A 19,853-nucleotide genomic window follows, 5' to 3' on the forward strand; every position below is an offset into this window, starting at 1 on the left:
TAAAAAAAGGAAAGCATCTTCTCTGGGGGAATGTTCTTCCTCTAGAGGACGTTATCTCTCTGAGATGACTGGAAGAGTCCAAAGCTTCCTTTCATCCATAGTTGGGAGTTTTAGAAGTACTGACTCATCAAGCACCATTTAAGAACCTGTCTTCACCTGGTAGATGACTGGGGCAGCATTTCCAAAGCTGACATTGAGGGAGAGAGACTTCTGAGATGATGTATATCTCTGGAAGGTGTATTTCTGTGATTTTCCTACAGAGATCCTGGGGGTAGTGGTAGATGGAGGGTTTCTCAGCTATTTAAACCAATTCTGAAAATAGTCATTACTTACTACAAAGATGAGTTCTATATTAGGTGATTAGGGGTTAAGCTGGACAACACATAATCTTTGAAGATCTTTCAAGAAGAATCAGATATACAAACAGGTGTTTACAACAGCGGGTGGTTTAGTCACTGTGGGGACCCTTTTAAGATGAATACGTCTACCCTTAGGTATTAGATACAAAAAAATTGAACCATGCCTAGAAATCCCATCATGTATGACCCTAATGTAATTTCACTCCTTGACTAAAAACAAATAAGAAAAGAGCTCTTTAACTGATGACGCTTTTTTTTATGAAACACTTATCCTAATATGTTTGGATATAATTATATTTTCTGAAAAGAAAATCATTCTTTTTTTTATCAAACATGTATTTGACAAACTGAATTGTTATTCTGTGTTAAAGAAAATCCTTGACAGGCTTCAGGCATGTGCACATGAGCCTATTCACAGGATGACCCTCATCCCACTGGATTTTTCATATTTATCCCAGACTTGCTTGAAACCAGACTTCCTTGCATCAGTGATGTGAAATCTGAAAGTGACAACTCAAGCAATAGTTAACAACACACCTTGCAATGAAACCAGGGAACTAAATCCAGAATATTGCCTTTTTAGGAGTTCATTCTCTCTTTTCCTAAATACTTAACTCTTTCAAGTTATAAAAGAATGGTTCTTATACTGACTTAGATTATAGAATGAGAGATGTTTTCTTATAGCCCCTACCCTCAAAAAGAGAGAAACAAATTCTAATAAGCTAGGAATGAAATATGGCATTCCTTTCCTCAGCAGGAGATCAGAAACATATAGTGGTTGCTTAGAAATGCCTGGTCATTTCTATTTTTTGCATTTTTACCATTCAGTGGACCCCATGTATATAAGATTCTTCTATTACTGTGGACTCTGCTGTCCTCTACCCTCTGCCTCCAATAGGAATTTGTTCCAAACCACTATGATCTGACTGTGTCCTCCCAAAATTCATACATTAAAATCCTAAGTCCCAAAGACAATGGGGTTAGTAGGTGGGGTCTTTGTGAGGTGCTTAAAAGTCATGAAGGTGGAAGCTTCATGGTTGAGATGAGTACTTTATAAAAGAGGCTCCAGAGAGATCCTTAGCTTCTTCTGCCATACGAGGATACAATGAAAAGTCTGGGACCCAAAAGAGGACTCTCACTGGACCATGCTGGCACCCTGATCTTGGACTTTTAGCCTCCAGAACTGTGAGATAAATTTCTTTTGTTTATAAGCTACTCAGTCTGTGGTATTTTGTTATAGTAGCTCAAATGGACTAGGACACATACTGAATACCATTGCCCTCCCTCTTCTTTCTTCTGTCTTTTGCTAATGTCTCATAAATCCGTGCACTGCAAGCTATTTGCTTTGCCAGCAGATGCAGCCAACTCATAACTGACATAACCTGACCAACGAACTAGCTCTGAATTAGAATAGTTCTTTACATTTTTTAGTGTCAGTCAGAAGCACCACGTGGAAAACATACTAATAATGACGGTACTTCTATTTCTGACACATGAAATGTTAACAAGCTTCACAATCATAACCTCTCTTAGGCAGTAGCTATCTAGGATGGCCACAACATAACAACAGCAGAACTGACCACATAGCCATTGGCACTGATTGTTGAGGGTGCAAAAATAAATGGAGCAGCTAAACCTGACCTCATTCATTTTCTATATAAATCCAGCCTCACTACACATTTTGGGACTATTGTTTATTATCTGCTTTCCCAGATCAGGAGTAACAATAGATATTTCTAGATAAACAAACTTTCAGGTGCAAATAGTCACAGAAAAACTTCATTGTTGGTATAGGAAACATGTGTGTGTCAGAAAACAACACTGTATTAAAATAACTTGAAATCAGAGTGGGAGAGGTGTTCTTGAATGATAATAGATCTTTTATCAGACTAGAATTGCAAAAGAACAGGATAATAATATATCATGTTGTACAACTGGATAAGATGAATACAGTCTTATTAATTGATATTTGGGTGGTAGCATAGGAAAGATGGAAGACAGTAGGGGAAGGTAAGTAGTTCTGGAGTCATAAGAGTTATATTTACAAAGAAAAGGAACGTTACTTCCAGCATTAGATTTCAGGCTTGTGGGAGTTCCAAGAAGTAGTATGAACTAAAGATATAACTCAAAAAAAAGAGCTTTAGAAAAAGTCATGGGTAATAGTAAGAACTCTGGTATGGTCTTAATGGAAATGAATTTTAATTTAGTTATCAAATGATGAGTAAACGCCTCTTATACTTGATTTAGGAACCAAAGGAAAAAAGACAAATATGACACAGTTACTATCTAAAGGGCCTTAGCTATACCTGAAAATCTGAAGATGACACTGAGGTGGCATATAGGTCCTTGCACAACACACCTTATAATGCCTCTCTCAGTGATAAAGTTCCAGCTTAGGTATATATTTGGCTTTGAATTCATGACTGTATTTCTAGTCTTTTCAGTGTGAGCAGGAATGCTTTATGTATGTAGAAAATGTTAGCTATTCTCAACACATTTATGACTGAAGTAATCTAACATAAAAATTTCAACATTGTACAAAAAAAGTTTAGTGTTAAGAGTGTGGAAAACTGACATTTAAGCATTTTCAAATGTATAACAACTAATCTTCATAGCAATCCTAGGAGGTAAGCATTATTAGTCCCATTTTACAGATGAGAAAAAAAATTTAGAAAAATTAAGTAAATTTATTTTCTACCATCTGATAAGTGGTAGAACCAAAATTCAAATCCAGGTCTTCTGACTATTGGTATCCTCCCAAAGTAGCAATTGATATATTCAGATCACCAAGTAGAAACCAGGATATTGTATTTGAGTTTGGAGAGACAAGTCAGAAATCATGGTTGGTTGAAGGAAATCAAGTTAAACCAGGGAATAAAACCAGTGGAGCTAAATAACAAAGTGCTATGTGGCATTCATGCCAGGAAAGCCAGGTTCAATCCATAAGGTGAAACTAATGGGGTAGAAAGTCAAACAAAAATGTAGGGTCCAGTTCAGCCAGCTGTCTGGAGATTTCCCTGGACTCGAGGCCTTTTAACCATCTATTATGGGCTTAACTCTGTCCATCAGTGCAGCATCTTACAGCAGGTGTCTTTAGCCTCCAATGGAGTCAGCCTTTCAGACTACTCACAGTCCCAAGATGAGAAGCATGAAGTGGGCTTTCACCTCCCTCCTCAGGCTACCTTCCTTGACACACACACACACACACACACACACACACACACACACACACACACACACACACACACACCCCTACATCAATTCTCAGCATCAATTCTCTTTTGTTTTTCTTCCCCTAGGTTCACTAAATATTTGGGTGGTAGTAAATCTCTCCCCACAGTGTATATGCATGCTATATCAAGAATGACAGAAAAAAATAAAACCTAGAAGAGTGTCAAGAATGCAACATTTTTAAGTCCAGAATTGTCTCTAAAGTCCAAATTCTAGTGATGCTATGGAGTTACTTTGTTCTCTCTGACTTGGTCAAATCATGATTATAACATCAAATACGTCTCTTTGTAACACCATTTCAGTTGTAAGTTTTCATATATTTGTGTGACTTTTGATTATGTTCTATATTTCCCATTAGAGTGTAACTCCATTCAGTCAAGTATCCTGGTTGGTTTTGTTATTCATTGTACTCTAAATATGTAGTAGAGCGCTGGGCACTTAATAGTTGCACAGTAAGTAATTATTGCGTGTTCTACTGAATGAATTATGTCTTTACTTTTTTTTAATGCTTAGTTTTTTCATCTGTGAAATGGGAAAAATGAAGCCAATCTCAAAGTGTTGATGTAAGAATGTTTTTTAAATGTATAAAATGTAATATCTATGCATATATATATATATATATATACACACACAAACATATATATCAAATGCAGTAGGCACTAGATATATGATAGGTGTTATTATTGTTCAATGATAGGGTCTGTTTCTTAGAATGGATACATTTCCTCTCAGAGGGCAGGAAAATATTAAAATATTGGCTTACAGGAAATTATTTTTAAAGAAAAGATCTAGGAGAGTGACTGAAAGGATCATGGCATCATGATTTCAAGATGTGCCAAACTCAGTATCAATTACATGCACATTATCAACCTCATCTAGGCTTTTCACAGACGTGCAAGGTAAATTAAAAAAAAAAAAGTAAAAAGAGGGAGGAGTAGGAACTGCTAGAAACCAGCGAGAACATGTGAACATGCTGCTATAGCAACCTATTGGTTTACTGTATTGCTTGGCACTTAAGGCTCAAAAACAATGTATCATTTATTCCCAGGAACAGACTGAAGAATATCATGCATCGCTGTCTTAGCCCCAAGGGGTATCTATCTTTAGTTGTACATTTGAATAAATTAATGTTATTATAATATGTTAGGACATTTTAATGATTTTAGACTTTATTAGCCTATTTAAAATGTATGTCTTATTTATTTTATGAATTTTAATGAAATTAATAATTTTAGATTAGAGACCTTTGGGCTGCCTTACTTGTGACAGATTGATTTGCACAGGGAGGATATTGCCTTTTAACCCTACATCAAATAAACAAAGGCTACAGTGCAGGTGTCAATCTCCCTGACTGCAGTGAGTCCTGTATCCCTGACAACCTGGCCTTGACTAGATTTCTCCTCTCTGCTTGAACTGCTTTTCTAATATCAATGTGCCCATGATTTTAATGTCAAATTTCATCCCACAATATACCAACACAACCACTTTGCAGAGACCACGTTCACAAAGAAGAAATCCTGGGAAGTCAGAATTGAGCAACATATACCAGCTTCTCTTCTGTAATCACACATTGGGTTTACAGTGTTCCTCAGTCTAAGGGGATGATACAATTCTACTAATATTCTCTTATCAATTTGAAAGTGTATTAAAATAAGAATGGCTCTACTTTATCAATATGAAAAGGCCACAATGCTTTCTTGCAACAGAGTGTGTTCCAAACACCATGTTAGATGCTGTGAACATGAGGGTTAACACAGCATCTTTGTGCTTTGACAGAGGTGAGCAAATAGGAGTGCATCTGGAGAGCTTCCTCTTCTAGGAGAAAAGGTTCAGGGTATTTTCTGAGAGAAGGTGACATCTGAATTGAGACTAAAGGCCTAGTGGAAGGCAGCCAGTCAAAGGTAGCCAGGGTTGGGGTATGTGGAAGGGGCTTATAAGCAAAGCGGCCAACATATGAAGAGGCTTGAAAGACAGAGATCATGTCACAGCTTGGGAATTAAATATTTCAGGATGGCTAAACCCCTATTGTGAGACAGCAGAATGGCAAGATTCATAGCCAGAGAGGTCAACAGGTGCTAGAACACAAAGGCCTCCTATGCCATGCTGTGCTGTTAGGACTTGATTCTAGGGACAATCAGAAATCACTGGGGCTTCCCTGGTGGCGCAGTGGTTGAGAGTCCGCCTGCCAATGCAGGGGACACAGGTTCGTGCCCCGGTCCGGGAAGATCCCACATATCTCAGAGTGGCTAGGCCCGTGAGCCATGGCCGCTGAGCCTGCGCGTCTGGAGCCTGTGCTCCGCAACGGGAGAGGCCGCAAGAGTGAGAGGCCCATGTACTGCAAAAAAAAAAAAAAAGAAACCACTGAAGGATTCAAGGACCAAGTGATAAGATCAAATATTTATTTTGGAAATATCGCTATGAATTTTAAGAACACAACCAAAATCCTGCTTGCTGGTGGACTGTGTATCCAGTATTAACACCCGATTTCAGAATGTCCCAAACCAAACTCAGCACTCAGATCTCTTCCAAATCTCTTTTCCTGTGCTCCCAGCCTCAGCTAATAACTTCACTATTCAACCTTGTTATTGAGATAGAAAACTTGGAATTACCTTCAAATTATCCTTTCCTTGTATTTAATCAGACACTGAAACATACAAATACTACCTTTTCTCTCTCTTGATTTTAAACTGCACAACCAATACCCTAGTTTAAGCCATATTTTATCTTTCCCACCCATTCCTCCCAACTGCTTCCAGAAACATTTTGTGAAGATGGGGAGTAGATCATTTTACTATTCTTGCAAAGCCCTCCGATGGCTTCCCAATGCCTATGGAATCCAGCCCAAATGTCTTATCATGACATTTAAGATCCCTCAAGTCTTGCCCTAAGAGACCTTTCTAAACCTACCATCTATTACACCATATTTCACATCCTGTACCCCAGAGTATAAAAAACTCTCCACACAATGCTCAGATGAATTGACTGCGTTCTTTTCTTGCTAATGATTATTCTTCACCCCTTGCGATATTTGGAAATACTATTCATTCTTTCGTGCCCAGCACAAAAGCTACCTTTTCCCTGAAGCACTTGTTAATGCTCTGATTTGAGTTGAATGGACCCTGGTTGTGTACTTTCAAGGACTTAGGATTCCCTTAGGGTTTTCTTAGTACTTATTTCATTTTGGTGATTTTTGTAAGTTGTAAATTCTAAGTCAGGAGATGCAAACTGGAATTGGTCCACTTTCAACTTTGTCTGACTGGCCCAAAGTTTTCAATGTAATAATATGTATTTATGTCTTACATGTACAGGTGCTCTCCAGTTCCCAGTAATTGAGATGCTCCCATTTGTTTCAGATATTTACCCTTTATCATCTTGGCCTTGGATGACCAAGTCATCACAGGGGTGATGGAGTTGTATTGATAAGACTTTGGTTGTAAAAAAGAGTGAAATATCATCAGGATTAAATTAATAAACTAACAAACAAACAAGCAAATACATAATAATGAGATAACATTAGAAATGCAAGTTCTTTCAACACAGGAATTTATTTCCTTTTCAAATTTTGCAGATTATCTCACAGATAAGGGCCCAATGAGAAAGAGTAAAATCTCAGGTCATCAGGGAAGATCATTTTTAACATGGGGTGGCAATGAGGCTATTTCTAGTACCATTCTAAATCAAAATATGTAACTGCTACTCTTATAATAACGGCCTTGCAAATGAGAGGATGAAAGGGGTGATGGGCAGGGGGTGTGTGCGTGTGCGTGTGCATGTGCGTGTGTGTGTGTAGAGAATTATAATTCTAGTCTCTTCCTAATAATCAAAAATATGGTATAAAATCTAGAAAAGAGATATCTTGACACAAGAGTCAGAAAATTAAGGATTTTTTTAAGATTTATTAATTTTTTTTTTAAATTTTTGTATTTTATTTTATTTATTTTTTATACAGTTATCCATTTTATACATATGTTAGGGTTTTTATTGTTTTTTAAATCACTTTATTGAGGTATAATTGATGTATATGAAGTTGTACATATTTTATATATACAACTCAATGAGTTTGGAAATTACTATACACCTGTGAAACCATCCATATCAAGACCATAAACATATCCATTACCTCCCAAGTTCTCCTTGAAATTAGATTTTACTTCCCATTCTGTACTTCCCTTCAACAAGTTATTTTACCTTTATGAGATAGCATTTTTCTCAGGCATAATCTAGTTAGAATTTTGCAAGGAATGGGTAAGTTAGTACATTAAGTTACATAATATGTGTTGTAAGACTGCAAAGTCAGCATGTAGGGTAAAAGTTGCATGTCATTAAAACTGCCCTTGACAATTCCCTAAACGTCTTTACTTTAAACTAACGTACTTTACAAGAGTCTCCAAAATGGAGGGCAAGTACTTCAAGGTGGGTACAAAGTGATCTGTTGGAGTATGAGAAAAAAATAATAAAATGTCCATTTATGTTGCATTTGTATCTCATCTTTTAAATTTTATCTGTTGTCGGTCATTTAATGTAAGCAATATACCAGTTCAGAAATGCATATACATAATTTACAAGTAAGTATGCATATATTGCTAGTTTTGCTAAGTTTCAAATTTTACTCATAGGGATATATGTTCCAAAAATGTTGTGGACCACTGCTTTACATCATTCTCCATGGTTGGGCACTGGGTGAAATAGTTGCTTTTTGTTTTAGAACGATGTTATATTAGATACCCATTTTCCACCTGAGAATCTCACTTAGAATGGAGAGATACACTATCAGAGGCAAATGAGAATGAAGCATGATTGAAGTTTTAGCAAGGAATATGTCTCCTATTGTACATCTTTAGAGTAGCAAGGCCATGTCATTTAAATTGTTACTATTATATATTTATCTCTTTCTCATTTTCTCTCTTATGTAGCACCCAAAGCTTGAAGAGTTGACTCTGCTTAAGTGCAATGTAAAAACGCGCACATTTTGTTAAACTACCGTATATAAAAATGCTTGAAAATCATAACGGGTTATACAAATGTGATGTATTCATAACTTTGACACACATAAATTAAATGAAAAAACAGCAAAGAAGATACAGAAAAATATTTTAACTCATTTTTCTGGTCCCCTTGAAAATAAAAGAAGGAAAGAAGACCCTCCCTCTTACATTCATTCATCAAAGTGAATAACTCAGATGAAATTTATGGCCCATCAAGATGATTCAGTAGTAAATAATCTAGAATAGGAAAAAAGAGAGGAAAGGTCACTCCACTTCACTATGATTTCTCAAGTTCACCTTACCTCTGTAAAGCCAATAGTAAAAAATCATCATTCCTTAAAATGAAAACCTAACCTGATTGAAAAAGGTCATCATACTTCTGTGTAATGTGAACCTGGCATTCTCTACCTGGTTGATTTTGGCATTTTTCTGTCCATTCAGTGGTACCTGTATACATTTTGTGACATGTGCATGCATGTTTTATGCACATAGATAATAAATCCTTTACAATAGGCAATAAGGTAATGCTCATCATATTTCCTCTGAAGCAGTGGTGTAGACTGAACCATTAACAGGATTCTGAAGTGAGAGGTGTGCTGACATGTTATTTGTTGTAAAGAATGACAAAAATTCATAGACTAAATTTGAAATTCATTGCTTAAAAAGTCAAAATATTATAAGTTCTCATCATAAAATGTTCAATTTTTAGATACATGTTTGTTTTTTAACTGATATATTGATCATTTTAATGTTTTATAACATATTTGTTTTTCACTTATGGATGAAATTTGTATTTACTTATTTGTAACATTTGTATCCCTATCTTAAATCATAACAGAGAATTAAGAGAGAAACCCTGTTGTGATTAAAGAACTCTAAAAAGACATTGCTACAATTGTCCATTTACCTAAAAATAGGCAAAGTGAATAAAGTATGTAGTATTTTATAAGATTGGAGCAGTTAAACTCATCATAAAAAATAAGAAGGCATGTCTTTCTAGGTTGCAGGCTTGGATTTGAGGAAAGCTAAAAAAAAATAGGAGGGAATTCAACTAAGTAAACAAATAATAAAATTCTGATCTAAGACAAGATGGTAATACCATCTCCACAAAGTGATACAAAACCTATGTTTTTGCAATACCAATTTAAATGTTAGTCCATTAAGATTTAGGTTATGTTTTTGGTCTTAATCCTAAGTGAATGTACTGTTCTCAAGCTATAGATGAACTTATTTCATGTTATCAAAAACATTATTTACTTAGCGTATTCTGAAGTGTCCTTTCACTGCATATAAGGAGTGTATTTCTTTTTATCAATCTCCTCTGTTATTAAGAAAAAAAAGTTTAAAATTTTGGTTCTCTGTGTAATTGAACTCTGAACTTTAGTTTTCCCAATACTTAAAATGTTTTTATATAGAGAGTAAAATTTAGCCTATTAGAATTTTCCCTGCCAGGTATGCTGAAAGAGAATATAGTGTTAAAAAATGACCATTTTATACAAAGTGATATCTTAATAACAAGTATATAACTTTAGTCTTTCTCATGATGCTTACCCAAACAGTGCAATAGACTAAAGGTCAAATAGCTAATATTTCTAATATATAAACAATTACATCATCCATGAGGGAGACAATGTAACAGCCATCTTTGAAGATGGCATCTGATGATTCTCACCTCTTGATATTTATGTTCCCCTATTACCTCTCCCTTTTTGAATAGAGTCACCTTTTATAACCAATAATATATTGCAGAAAAGATAGAGATTTCTGAGACTAGATCATGAACAGCTTCTATCGTTTCTCTTGAATCACTAGTTCTGGGGAAAGTCAACTGTGTTGCCATGAAGACGTCTAGCAGCCCTATTTATAGGTCTGTATGGTGATTAACAGAGGCCTTCAGTCAATAACAGGCACCAACTTGTAGGACATGTGAGCGAGCTACCTCAGAAGCTGATCCTCCTGCCCTAGGCAAGCCTTCGGAGGATCAGCGCCAGGTGACATTTGACAGGAACTAAGTCAAAGACACTGAGCCATATCCCGCTAACTGCTCCTGGATTCCTGACCCACGGACACTGAGCTAACAAAAGCTTACTGTTTTAAGCTGCTAAATTTTGGGTTGATTTGTACTTCGCAATAGATAACCAATAATGACAATGTATACGAGGGAAAGAACATGGGCTGAGGGGTTGACAAATCTAAAATGTGTCCCGACAGCATCTTTTAATTGAGTGCTCTTAGACAGGTTAAGTCTCTTATGTTTCCGTTTTGCCATCAGTAAATTGAGGATAATAAATCATACCTCACAGAGGTCTGAAGAATAAATGAGAGAGAATTTAAAGGTCCTGGAAAGTGATTTATCCTCAGTAACGTTTCTTTCTTTTCTTTAAATTGTGCTTCATTTTGCAGGTTTTTTTTTTTAAAGGCTTTCAAGCATATTATTCCCAGCACACAGAAACGGATTGTACAGGATGTGGAAGAACTATACGCAGAGATAAGATTAGAGATGATCAGGTACTTCCTCTTGTTTATTTGTTTGTGTTTATTTGTTTATATTTATTTGAATGAAGATCTGGCTTTGAAGATCTTGATTTAAGCGAGATGAGTTTTTATAAACATCCCCTTAAGTATAAGTGAAGAGAGTAAGTTATTTCTGAATGTTTTTTGTAAACCTCAAGTATAAAAGATCTCTAGGAAATAAAACTCAAGATCTTGTAAAAACTATGCTCTGCTCCGACAGTCTCTGTCAGCCTCATGCTCCTGGTAATGACCTTGAGGTCAAGAAAACAACTTGAAAACATGGTGTATCTGTTTCTTTTCTGTCTGGTTACCTTGAATCCATTATTTCTGTGTCTTTGATGAAACCAATTGGGAAAGTATAAGTGAGTGTTCGTACGTGCAGTCTTTTATTTTGCTAACTTGTAAATTACCTGCAATGCATTTACCCTGGCATTTAACATTGATATTTCAAATTATTTTTGATAGACTCTGAGGTCCCATGAACAATACTGGGTGCCATAGCATAAGGGTTAAATCCACAGACTCTGCATGAATATTTGCAAGACTTCCTGGGCTCAAATCCCAGCTCTGTCACTAACTATAGACTTGTGCAAATTACTTAAAAACACTGTGCTTTTGTTTCTCTTCAGCAAAAGGTGAGTAGTATCTATCTTATAGGTTTGTTGTGAAAATAAAATGGGTTAATGTTAAATATCAGGCGCTCATTACATAGTTTTTCTTTGCTTTTTTTTTTTTTTTTTTTTTTTTGTGGTACGTGGGTCTCTCACTGTTGTGGCCTCTCCCGTTAAGGAGCACAGGCTCCGGAAGCGCAGGCTCAGTGGCCATGGCTCACGGGCCCAGCCGCTCCATGGCATGTGGGATCTTCCTGGACCGGGGCACGAACCCGTGTCCCCTGCATCGGCAGGCGGACTCCCAACCACACATAGTTTTTCATTTTGATGAAATAAATATTTTAAATGGCCTGGGCCCTTTAGATATCACGGCAGATGCTCTTAGTGAGTGTAACAACAATCATTCAGCAAGCAGAATTTTTCTCTCTCTTACTCCCTGCATATACTCAAACTTGCTTTTCTATAATTTTAAGAGGAATTTATATATTCTAGTGGTATTTGAGAATTTGAATATTTCCTCAAATATAACTCTAACAAATGATAAATGTATACTTCATTCTGAAGTGAAAATATGTTTGCCTTTGATAAGTGCATTTGATTTTCATAGCGGCTAGATTTTCTCACGTGTGAGTGTATTGGGGAGGGGCACTGACTGGGGGCAATCTATCTACCTTTTTTAGCAGTGATTCTAAACTCCTTTGAAAATCTAATAAAAGCTATAGTCCATCTCCCCACTTGGAAAAACAAAAATCACTGAAGCTATGACTGTGGACACCAATTGGCTCTTTGCTACCTTTGCTATAGGCCAAGAAAGTGGGCTGAGGATTGTTGTTGCCTGTTTTGACAATGGTCACTGAATTTAGGAAAGGGGAAGAGAGAGGTATAGCAAAAAAAATTATTAGAAACAAAATGGACTTTAGCAAAGGAGTTCTCACTTGTGCTGCCAACAATAATTCTGCTTGTTAGCCTTTAAGAAAGGTATGACACAGTTTCAAAAGTGACTTTGAAAGATATGTAAAATAATTTAAGTCAATTTTTAAGACTGTGCTTTGCGGAGAACCAGAGATGGAGAGGAGGGGCTGCAAGGACATCCTAATGGAAGGGCAGGCTCAGAGCAGATGGAACTGAGGCTCCATTCACCTTTACTTTCACAGATATTACATATTGGTCTTCCAAAAAAGATTGCATTTGAACAAAGGGTTTCATAATTTTCAAAGGACTGAGAACCACTCTCCCAGATGTTTATCTCTAAAGACCTCCACAAACTGAAGACTTCCCAGCCTGGATTATCAGAATCTGAGAAATGTTATATTGCCAGATATGTAATCCTGTAACATGGGACAAGGGTGATCACAGACCAGTTTATCTAATTCTAGGTATAGAAAAATATAGGGGCTTCCAGGAAGATACAAAGATTTAGAATTAGTAAAAGCATTAATTAATTAGTAAAAAGAAGTAGTAATTGAGCAGCCCAAATTGTAGAATAGGTTGCATAAAAAACAACTATGAAAATTTTTAGGTAAAACCACTGTCAGTTATCCAAAACAAATGAGATAGCTATGGGGATATCTTTTATTGTTAAGCCTGATGTTGAAAGAGAATATCTTCCATAAATCCTCTTTTGATTACAGTTTAAGAAACAAAATACCTGCTTATGTCACATCCATGCTCATCCATTGTGGCAACATCTAAGTTCTTATGTGATTTCACCTGTTTTCTGTTCAGACGTTTAGCTGTAATTAGTTATGAGCCATGACACTAATAAATAAACCCCATACGTATATGTTGAATAGTATGAGATTGCCAACATTTAGCCTTTTTGACTGAAAAATGGAAAGTTCATATGGTCCAAACTAACATTTTCTTGAATACATCCCTTCCCTAGTTTTGAAGCAAAAAAATATATATTATAGATAATACCCTCCCCTCTGCATTACATCTGCCATTTTACCCAGGGGGGCCTATTCTTCTTTGATGGCTTGATAAGAGCAGGTGAAGAGATCTGACTGAGCCCACTGGTTGAAAGTAAAGAGGAAGTCATCAAGTTCTGTCTTCTCTTGTTCAACAGCTCTTGCTAAGGCTTTCTGAAGCTCCCCAAGCTCCTCTGAAGTTAGAGTAGTCCTCAAATCCCCTTGGTTAGTCATTCAACCATGTATTTTATCCCTCTACAGTCCCTTTAGTGATAGAATACTTAAATGCCACATTCTGTGAAAGAAAATGTTAAAATGACTTGTGGGAGAGGGAAGCAGGTCAAAGGGTTGAGGATTATCAAGGAAGCCAGGTGGAGTCCACAGCTCCTATTGCTTTTGGAGTGCTCTCATGGAAACTGTGCCCAAGTCCTTTAAGAGCTGGTTTATTTCCCAAGTAAACATGGTTGCCGGCAAGAGCAATGGTGTGCTGGCTCAGAAGGGAGGGAAAGAAACGAAATGCACCAGTGATGGGGGATTTGAAAGCATTTCTGAGATCATATAAACCAAAGTGGACATTTCTTCTGGATGCTGTTAGCTACTCATCCCCACCACGTGGGCCTCTTCAGTTTGCCTGCCCGAGAAAAGGCTGCTGAGAATCATTCAAGCCAGTTAAGGAAACTGCTTAAAGTAAATATCTGAAACACAAACACATTAGCTCAAAGTGCTTGAAACAGAGTAATAATCACAAGGTCCTTACTTCTTCTCTCCTTTGTACCATTCAAAGGCCGGAGGCGGCACACCCGCACCTTCACATCTTATCAATCCGCTGCGTCCCGGGGCCACAGTGCCAGATTTAATTTCCTGAATCGTAGGAGCAACTGAAAAAGAAACAAAGAAAGAAAGAAACTGCGGATAAGTTAAAATAATCTTCAACCAAAATATAGAGCACACATAGTTTTATTCCTTCTATATTCAAAGTAATCTTACATCTGATAGGCCAATGCATCACATTTTCAGTGTTTTATGCTTCTCTTACGAAACTAGTCATTTTCAGCTTCATTTTTCAAGTTGGACAATAGATGAATGTTCCCAGGGAGTGCAGAGTAAATGCAATACATTTTGGCCTTGCTTGCTATTGGAAAGTGGCATTGTTGAGGGGAACATTTCATCTGTACTCCAGTCAAACTACACTCCAATAATAGCTCTTATTCACTGAGTGATGGCTGGGAGTAAGTCAGGGGGTTTGGTGCTTTATGTTCATGATTTCCTCACAGAATACTCTAGGCGAGATGGCATTATCCCAATTTTACAGATGTGAGAACTGAAACTCAGAGAGGTTAAATAATTTGTCTAAGGTCACACAGCTACTTAGCTTCAGAGTTTGGATTTGACGTCAGACATGTTGACTCAAAGTCTGAGTTCTTTCCATACTCTGTGGTTTTCCCTACTCCCTATGCTTTAGCACATTAGTGATTTTTTAAAATGTTGTTCCTTCTACCTAGAATGCTATTCTTCACCATTTCTACAGATCCAAGACCCAAATTTAGGGGTCACCATTTCTATACTCTCCCCTGCTGCTCTGGCTGGAAATACCTTTCCCCTTTGAGTAGTTTATCTAAATCTCTCATACAACACACTTTCTATCTTGTATTGTAATTATTTATGGGTATGCCAGGCATCTTTGTCACTGCCTAAAGGCAGGGTAAATATCTGATTCATCTCTGCATATTCAGAGGTCAAAGCACAGTGCTCGGCACAAAATGATGCTTAAAAAGCTTCATTATATATAATATATATATATATTATATATAGCATAGCCATTTCTTTTATTCATCAAATAGTTATTGAGCCATTGATACATACCAGGCCTTTCTCAAGGCACAAGCAGTTAAACTCCCTGACATGATAAAGCTTACATTCTAGACGGGGGTGGGGTGGGGGGTGGGGGTGGGGGTGGGGGTGAATGAGGAGACAGAGTATCAGCAGTAAATAAAATAAATAATTTAAATAAAATGTTAGAAGAAATATCGTAAAAAAAAAAGCATTAGAGCAAAGTAAGAAGAATTAGAGCAAGGAATGGGTTGCAATTTTATAAAAGCTAATCTGAGTAGGACTCATTGACAAGGAAAGATTTAAGCAAAGATGATGTGGATGAGCGAGTTTGCTATGTGAGTATCTGGAGAAAGAGCCTTACTGGTAGAGGAAACAGCTTGTAGTAAGGCTCTGAGGCTGAAGCAAGCCTGGTTCAGTTGAGAAATAGCAAGGAGATCAGTGTGACTGAAGCAAAGAGAAAGAAGGGGCAGTAGCAGGAGACAGAGTGTGATGGTTAATTTTGCGACAACTTGATTGGGTCATAGAGCATTCAGATATTTGCTAAACATTATTTCTGGGTGTGACTGTGAGGGTATTTCTAATGTGATTAGAATTTGAATCAGTGAATTCAGCAGCATACTGCCCTTCCCATATTGGGTGCACATCATACAGTCAATTGAAGGCCAGAATAGAAAAGGCAGAGGAAAAGAGACTGTCCCTTCTCTACCTGACTGCTTGAGCTAAGGTATCAGTCTTCTGCTGTCAAACTGAGATTTACACAACTGGCTCCCCTGGTTCTCAGGCCTTTGGACTTGGACCGAACTACACCACTGACTTTCCTGGGTCTCTAGCTTGCAGACAGTAGTTTGTGGGACTTCTCAGCCAGCTAAGAAGTGAACCATTTCCTCATAATATAATCTCTCTCTGTCTCTGTCTCTCTCTCTATATGTACATCGTATATATATCACATATGTATGTATGTATATGTGTGTATAGGTATGTGTGTGTATATAGATACACACATATATTATGGGTTTTGTTTGTCTGCAGAACCCTGAATAATATATGGAGCCAAAGGAGGAAAGATCAGATAGGACCTTGAGGGCCATTTTAAGGACTTGGCTTCTACTCTGAGTGAAATGGTGAACCACTGCAGAGGAGGGATATAATCTGACTTTTGTTTTAAAAGTATCACATCACTCAGGCTGCCGTGTTGAGAAGCGACCACTGCGAGGTCAGGATGAAAGCTGTTGCAGTAAGAAGACAAGTGATGTTGGGAGCTCATACCTGGGTGGTAGCACCTGAGGCACTGGAAAGTGACCAGCTTTGGGGTCTATTGTGAAGTTGGAGCCAACATGATTTCTGGACAGACTTTTTATAAAAAACGAGGGTGATTTCACTTGACTTAAATAGAAAGTTAGAAATACCAGTTGATTGAGATGGGTTAGACTGGAGGTAGATGAGTTTTGGAGGGAAACATTAGGAGTTGTATGCATGTCTCACTTTTTTTTAATAGACTATTTTTAGAGCAGTTTTAAGTTCACACAAAATTGAGTGGAAGATGCAAAGATTTCCCATATACTCCTTTCCCTAACACATGGATAGCCTCTCCATTGTCAATATCTCCTACCAGAGTGGTACATTTGTTGCAAGTGGTGAACCTGCACTGACACATTATTATGACTTAAAGTCATAGTTTACATTACGGTTCACTCTTGCTGCTGTACATTCTATGGGTTTGGACAAAAGCACAATGACACATATCCATCATCACGATACCGTACGAAGTATTTTCACTGGCCTTAAAACCCTCCTATTCCTAAATTTTCCTATATCTGCCTATTCATTTTTTACTACCTCACCACCCTCATCAACCACTGATTTTTAAATTTTCTCCATAGTTTTGCTTTTTCCAGAATGTTAAATAGTTGGGGTCATATAGCATGTAGCCTTTTCAGCTTGGCTTCTTCACTTAGTAATATGCATTTAAGATTCCTCTACGTCTTTCCATGGCTTGATAACTCATTTCTTTTTAGCCCTGAGTAATATTCCATTGTCTGTATGTACTACAGTTTATCCATCCACCTGCTGAAGAACTTCTTGGTTGCTTCCAAGCATTGGCAATCATATGGAAAGCCACTCTAAACATCTATTTTTTGTGTGGAACTAAGTTTTCAACTATTTTGGGTAAATACCAAGAAGTGTAATTGCTGGATTGTATGGTAAGAGTATGTTTAGTTTTGTAAGAAACTGACAAACTATCTTCCCGCCAGCAACGTATGGGAGTTCCTGTTGCTCCATGTCCTCACTAGCATTTGGAGTTGTCAGTGCTCCAGATTATTCGAATAGATATGTAGTGGTATCTCATTGTTTTAATTTGCATTTCACTGATGATATGATGTGAAGTGTCTTTTCATATGCTTATTTACCATCTGTATATCTTTGGTGAGGTCTTTGGTCCATTTTTAATTGGGTTGTTTGTATTATTTTTATTGTGTTTTATGGTTCTTTGTATATTTTAGATAATAGTCCTTTATCAGATGTGTATTTTGCAAATATTTTCTCTCAGTCTGTGGCTTGTCTTTTTATTTTCTTGATATTGTGTTTCACAGAGTCAAAACTTCTCATTTTAACGAGGTTCAACTTATCAACTATCTCTTCCATGAATTGTGCTTTTGGTATTGTATCTAAAAAGTCATCACCAATCCCAAGGTCATCTAGATTTTCTCCTATGCTATCTTCTAGTTTTATATGCATGTCATTTTCCATAAATATTTTCTTTCCTACCAATTTACATTTAACATAGTACATATTTCAAATAACACTATGGGAAACAGCTCAATACAACAGGAACCTAGAAGGTGCAAATACTAATTCATTCAGACAAAAGATCTGAGTAAGTGTGCACTTTGGATTTATTTTAAGTTTCTTTAGAAAGCAATAAAAAAAGTACAGAGTTTAATGATTTTTCAATATGCAGTGAAAGTGAAAACTGTAAACACTCTTACAACAGAATATTGCCTTTCATTTTAAAAATACCTGAGCAGAGTAATCATTTTCTGTTAAGGGTGATACTTCACTTTGAAATTATAGCACCTCTATTTCTCTGTGAGATTCTTATTCTTAATAGTAAAGGTTCAATTGGAAAAAAACTTGCAAATAAATATTTTTATAAAAGTGCTTGCTAATAACTTGGTGAAAAATAATAAAAAATGATTACCAGAGAAGTTTGAATAAGAAAATGTTATGAGATAATACACATACACACATTTATAAATACACAAATACAAACACATGCATATCTCTAACTCAATATAAGGAACCATTTGATAAATTTTAACTTTCTTTGTTAAGCAAAGATTCACATCCTCCCCTTATAAGGCAATAAAATTACAAAAGATATTCATAAATGAAAACCCTCTTATTGTCAATTAATATGATACTCTTTTGCTTGTGAGAAGTATAAGTAAGATTATATTTTTACTCTTGTTCTCACAGGCTTTCATCTCTTTCTCTCTGTCTGTCACACTAAGAGGCCATAATCTTTTATGATATCCAACTATTATTGAAGATGAAATAACATATGCAACAGGAGATCCATCACAAGCTTCTATTGATAACCTGGTTAGTTTAATTACTCCTTGTTTGTCAATGGGGCCATGACTCATTACAAACAAAACCATGAAATCCGGAACATTGCCTGAAAACTCAGGCATAATGAAACGAAATAAAAATCTAATTTGTCATTAAAAGGCTATTATGCAGTACAGTGTGCATATGGCTCAGCACTAGGTACCATACAAGTTAAAGGGGCATGATCATGTTGTCTAGGGGGTTCACAGGCTGTTGTGAAGGACATGGAAAATGGAGAGATACTAAAATGACATATGGAAGCCTAGATAAAGAACAAAACAGAAATTAACACTTGTGAATAAGAAAAAGGCCTAAGAGCATTTTATGTGTTAGAGAATTAAAGGGCTATGGGGTGTAAGTAATAAATATGGAGAGGGGAGTCTTAAGTAGATTTCATTTTGAGGCTAAAATTATAAACTTGAACTTGAAAGCTGTACTGATTTTTCTTGGGGACATGAATGAACCCTTATGCTATTATTTTGCCTCTTCTGAAAATGACTATTCAAGAGGAAGAGGATTCATCCACTTATTTATTCTTCATTCCTTCATCAATTCAACAAGTATTTTTACTGGGGACTACATTAATGAAAAAGTAACATCCCTGGCCTCACAGGGCTAATATTCTTGACTTTGTATGTGTGTGTGCATGTACATGAATATGCAAACAGTAAATACATAAATACACAGTACAAGAGCCATATGAACTAAGATGGAAACTGAGCAGGGTAAAAGAAAAATGAATGCAAAGTGGGTTATTTTATATGGTGCAGTTACAGAGCTCCTTATTGATAAGGCAAT

At 36.6% G+C, this 19,853-nt stretch overlaps 1 protein-coding gene across 1 annotated transcript in view; it reads right to left on the reverse strand.

The window, feature by feature from the left end:
* NEGR1 (neuronal growth regulator 1) overlaps positions 1-19,853 on the reverse strand; it is a 909,237-nt gene that overhangs the window by 181,067 nt on the left and 708,317 nt on the right. The window contains exon 5 of the mRNA XM_079923776.1: positions 14,368-14,488. Within this exon, the coding sequence (XP_079779902.1) occupies positions 14,368-14,488 (121 nt within the window). The remainder of the gene's footprint in view (positions 1-14,367; positions 14,489-19,853) is intronic.

This window comes from Stenella coeruleoalba, assembly GCF_951394435.1.
Source record: "Stenella coeruleoalba genome assembly, chromosome: 1".
In the NCBI taxonomy this organism is placed as follows: Eukaryota; Metazoa; Chordata; class Mammalia; order Artiodactyla; family Delphinidae; genus Stenella; species Stenella coeruleoalba.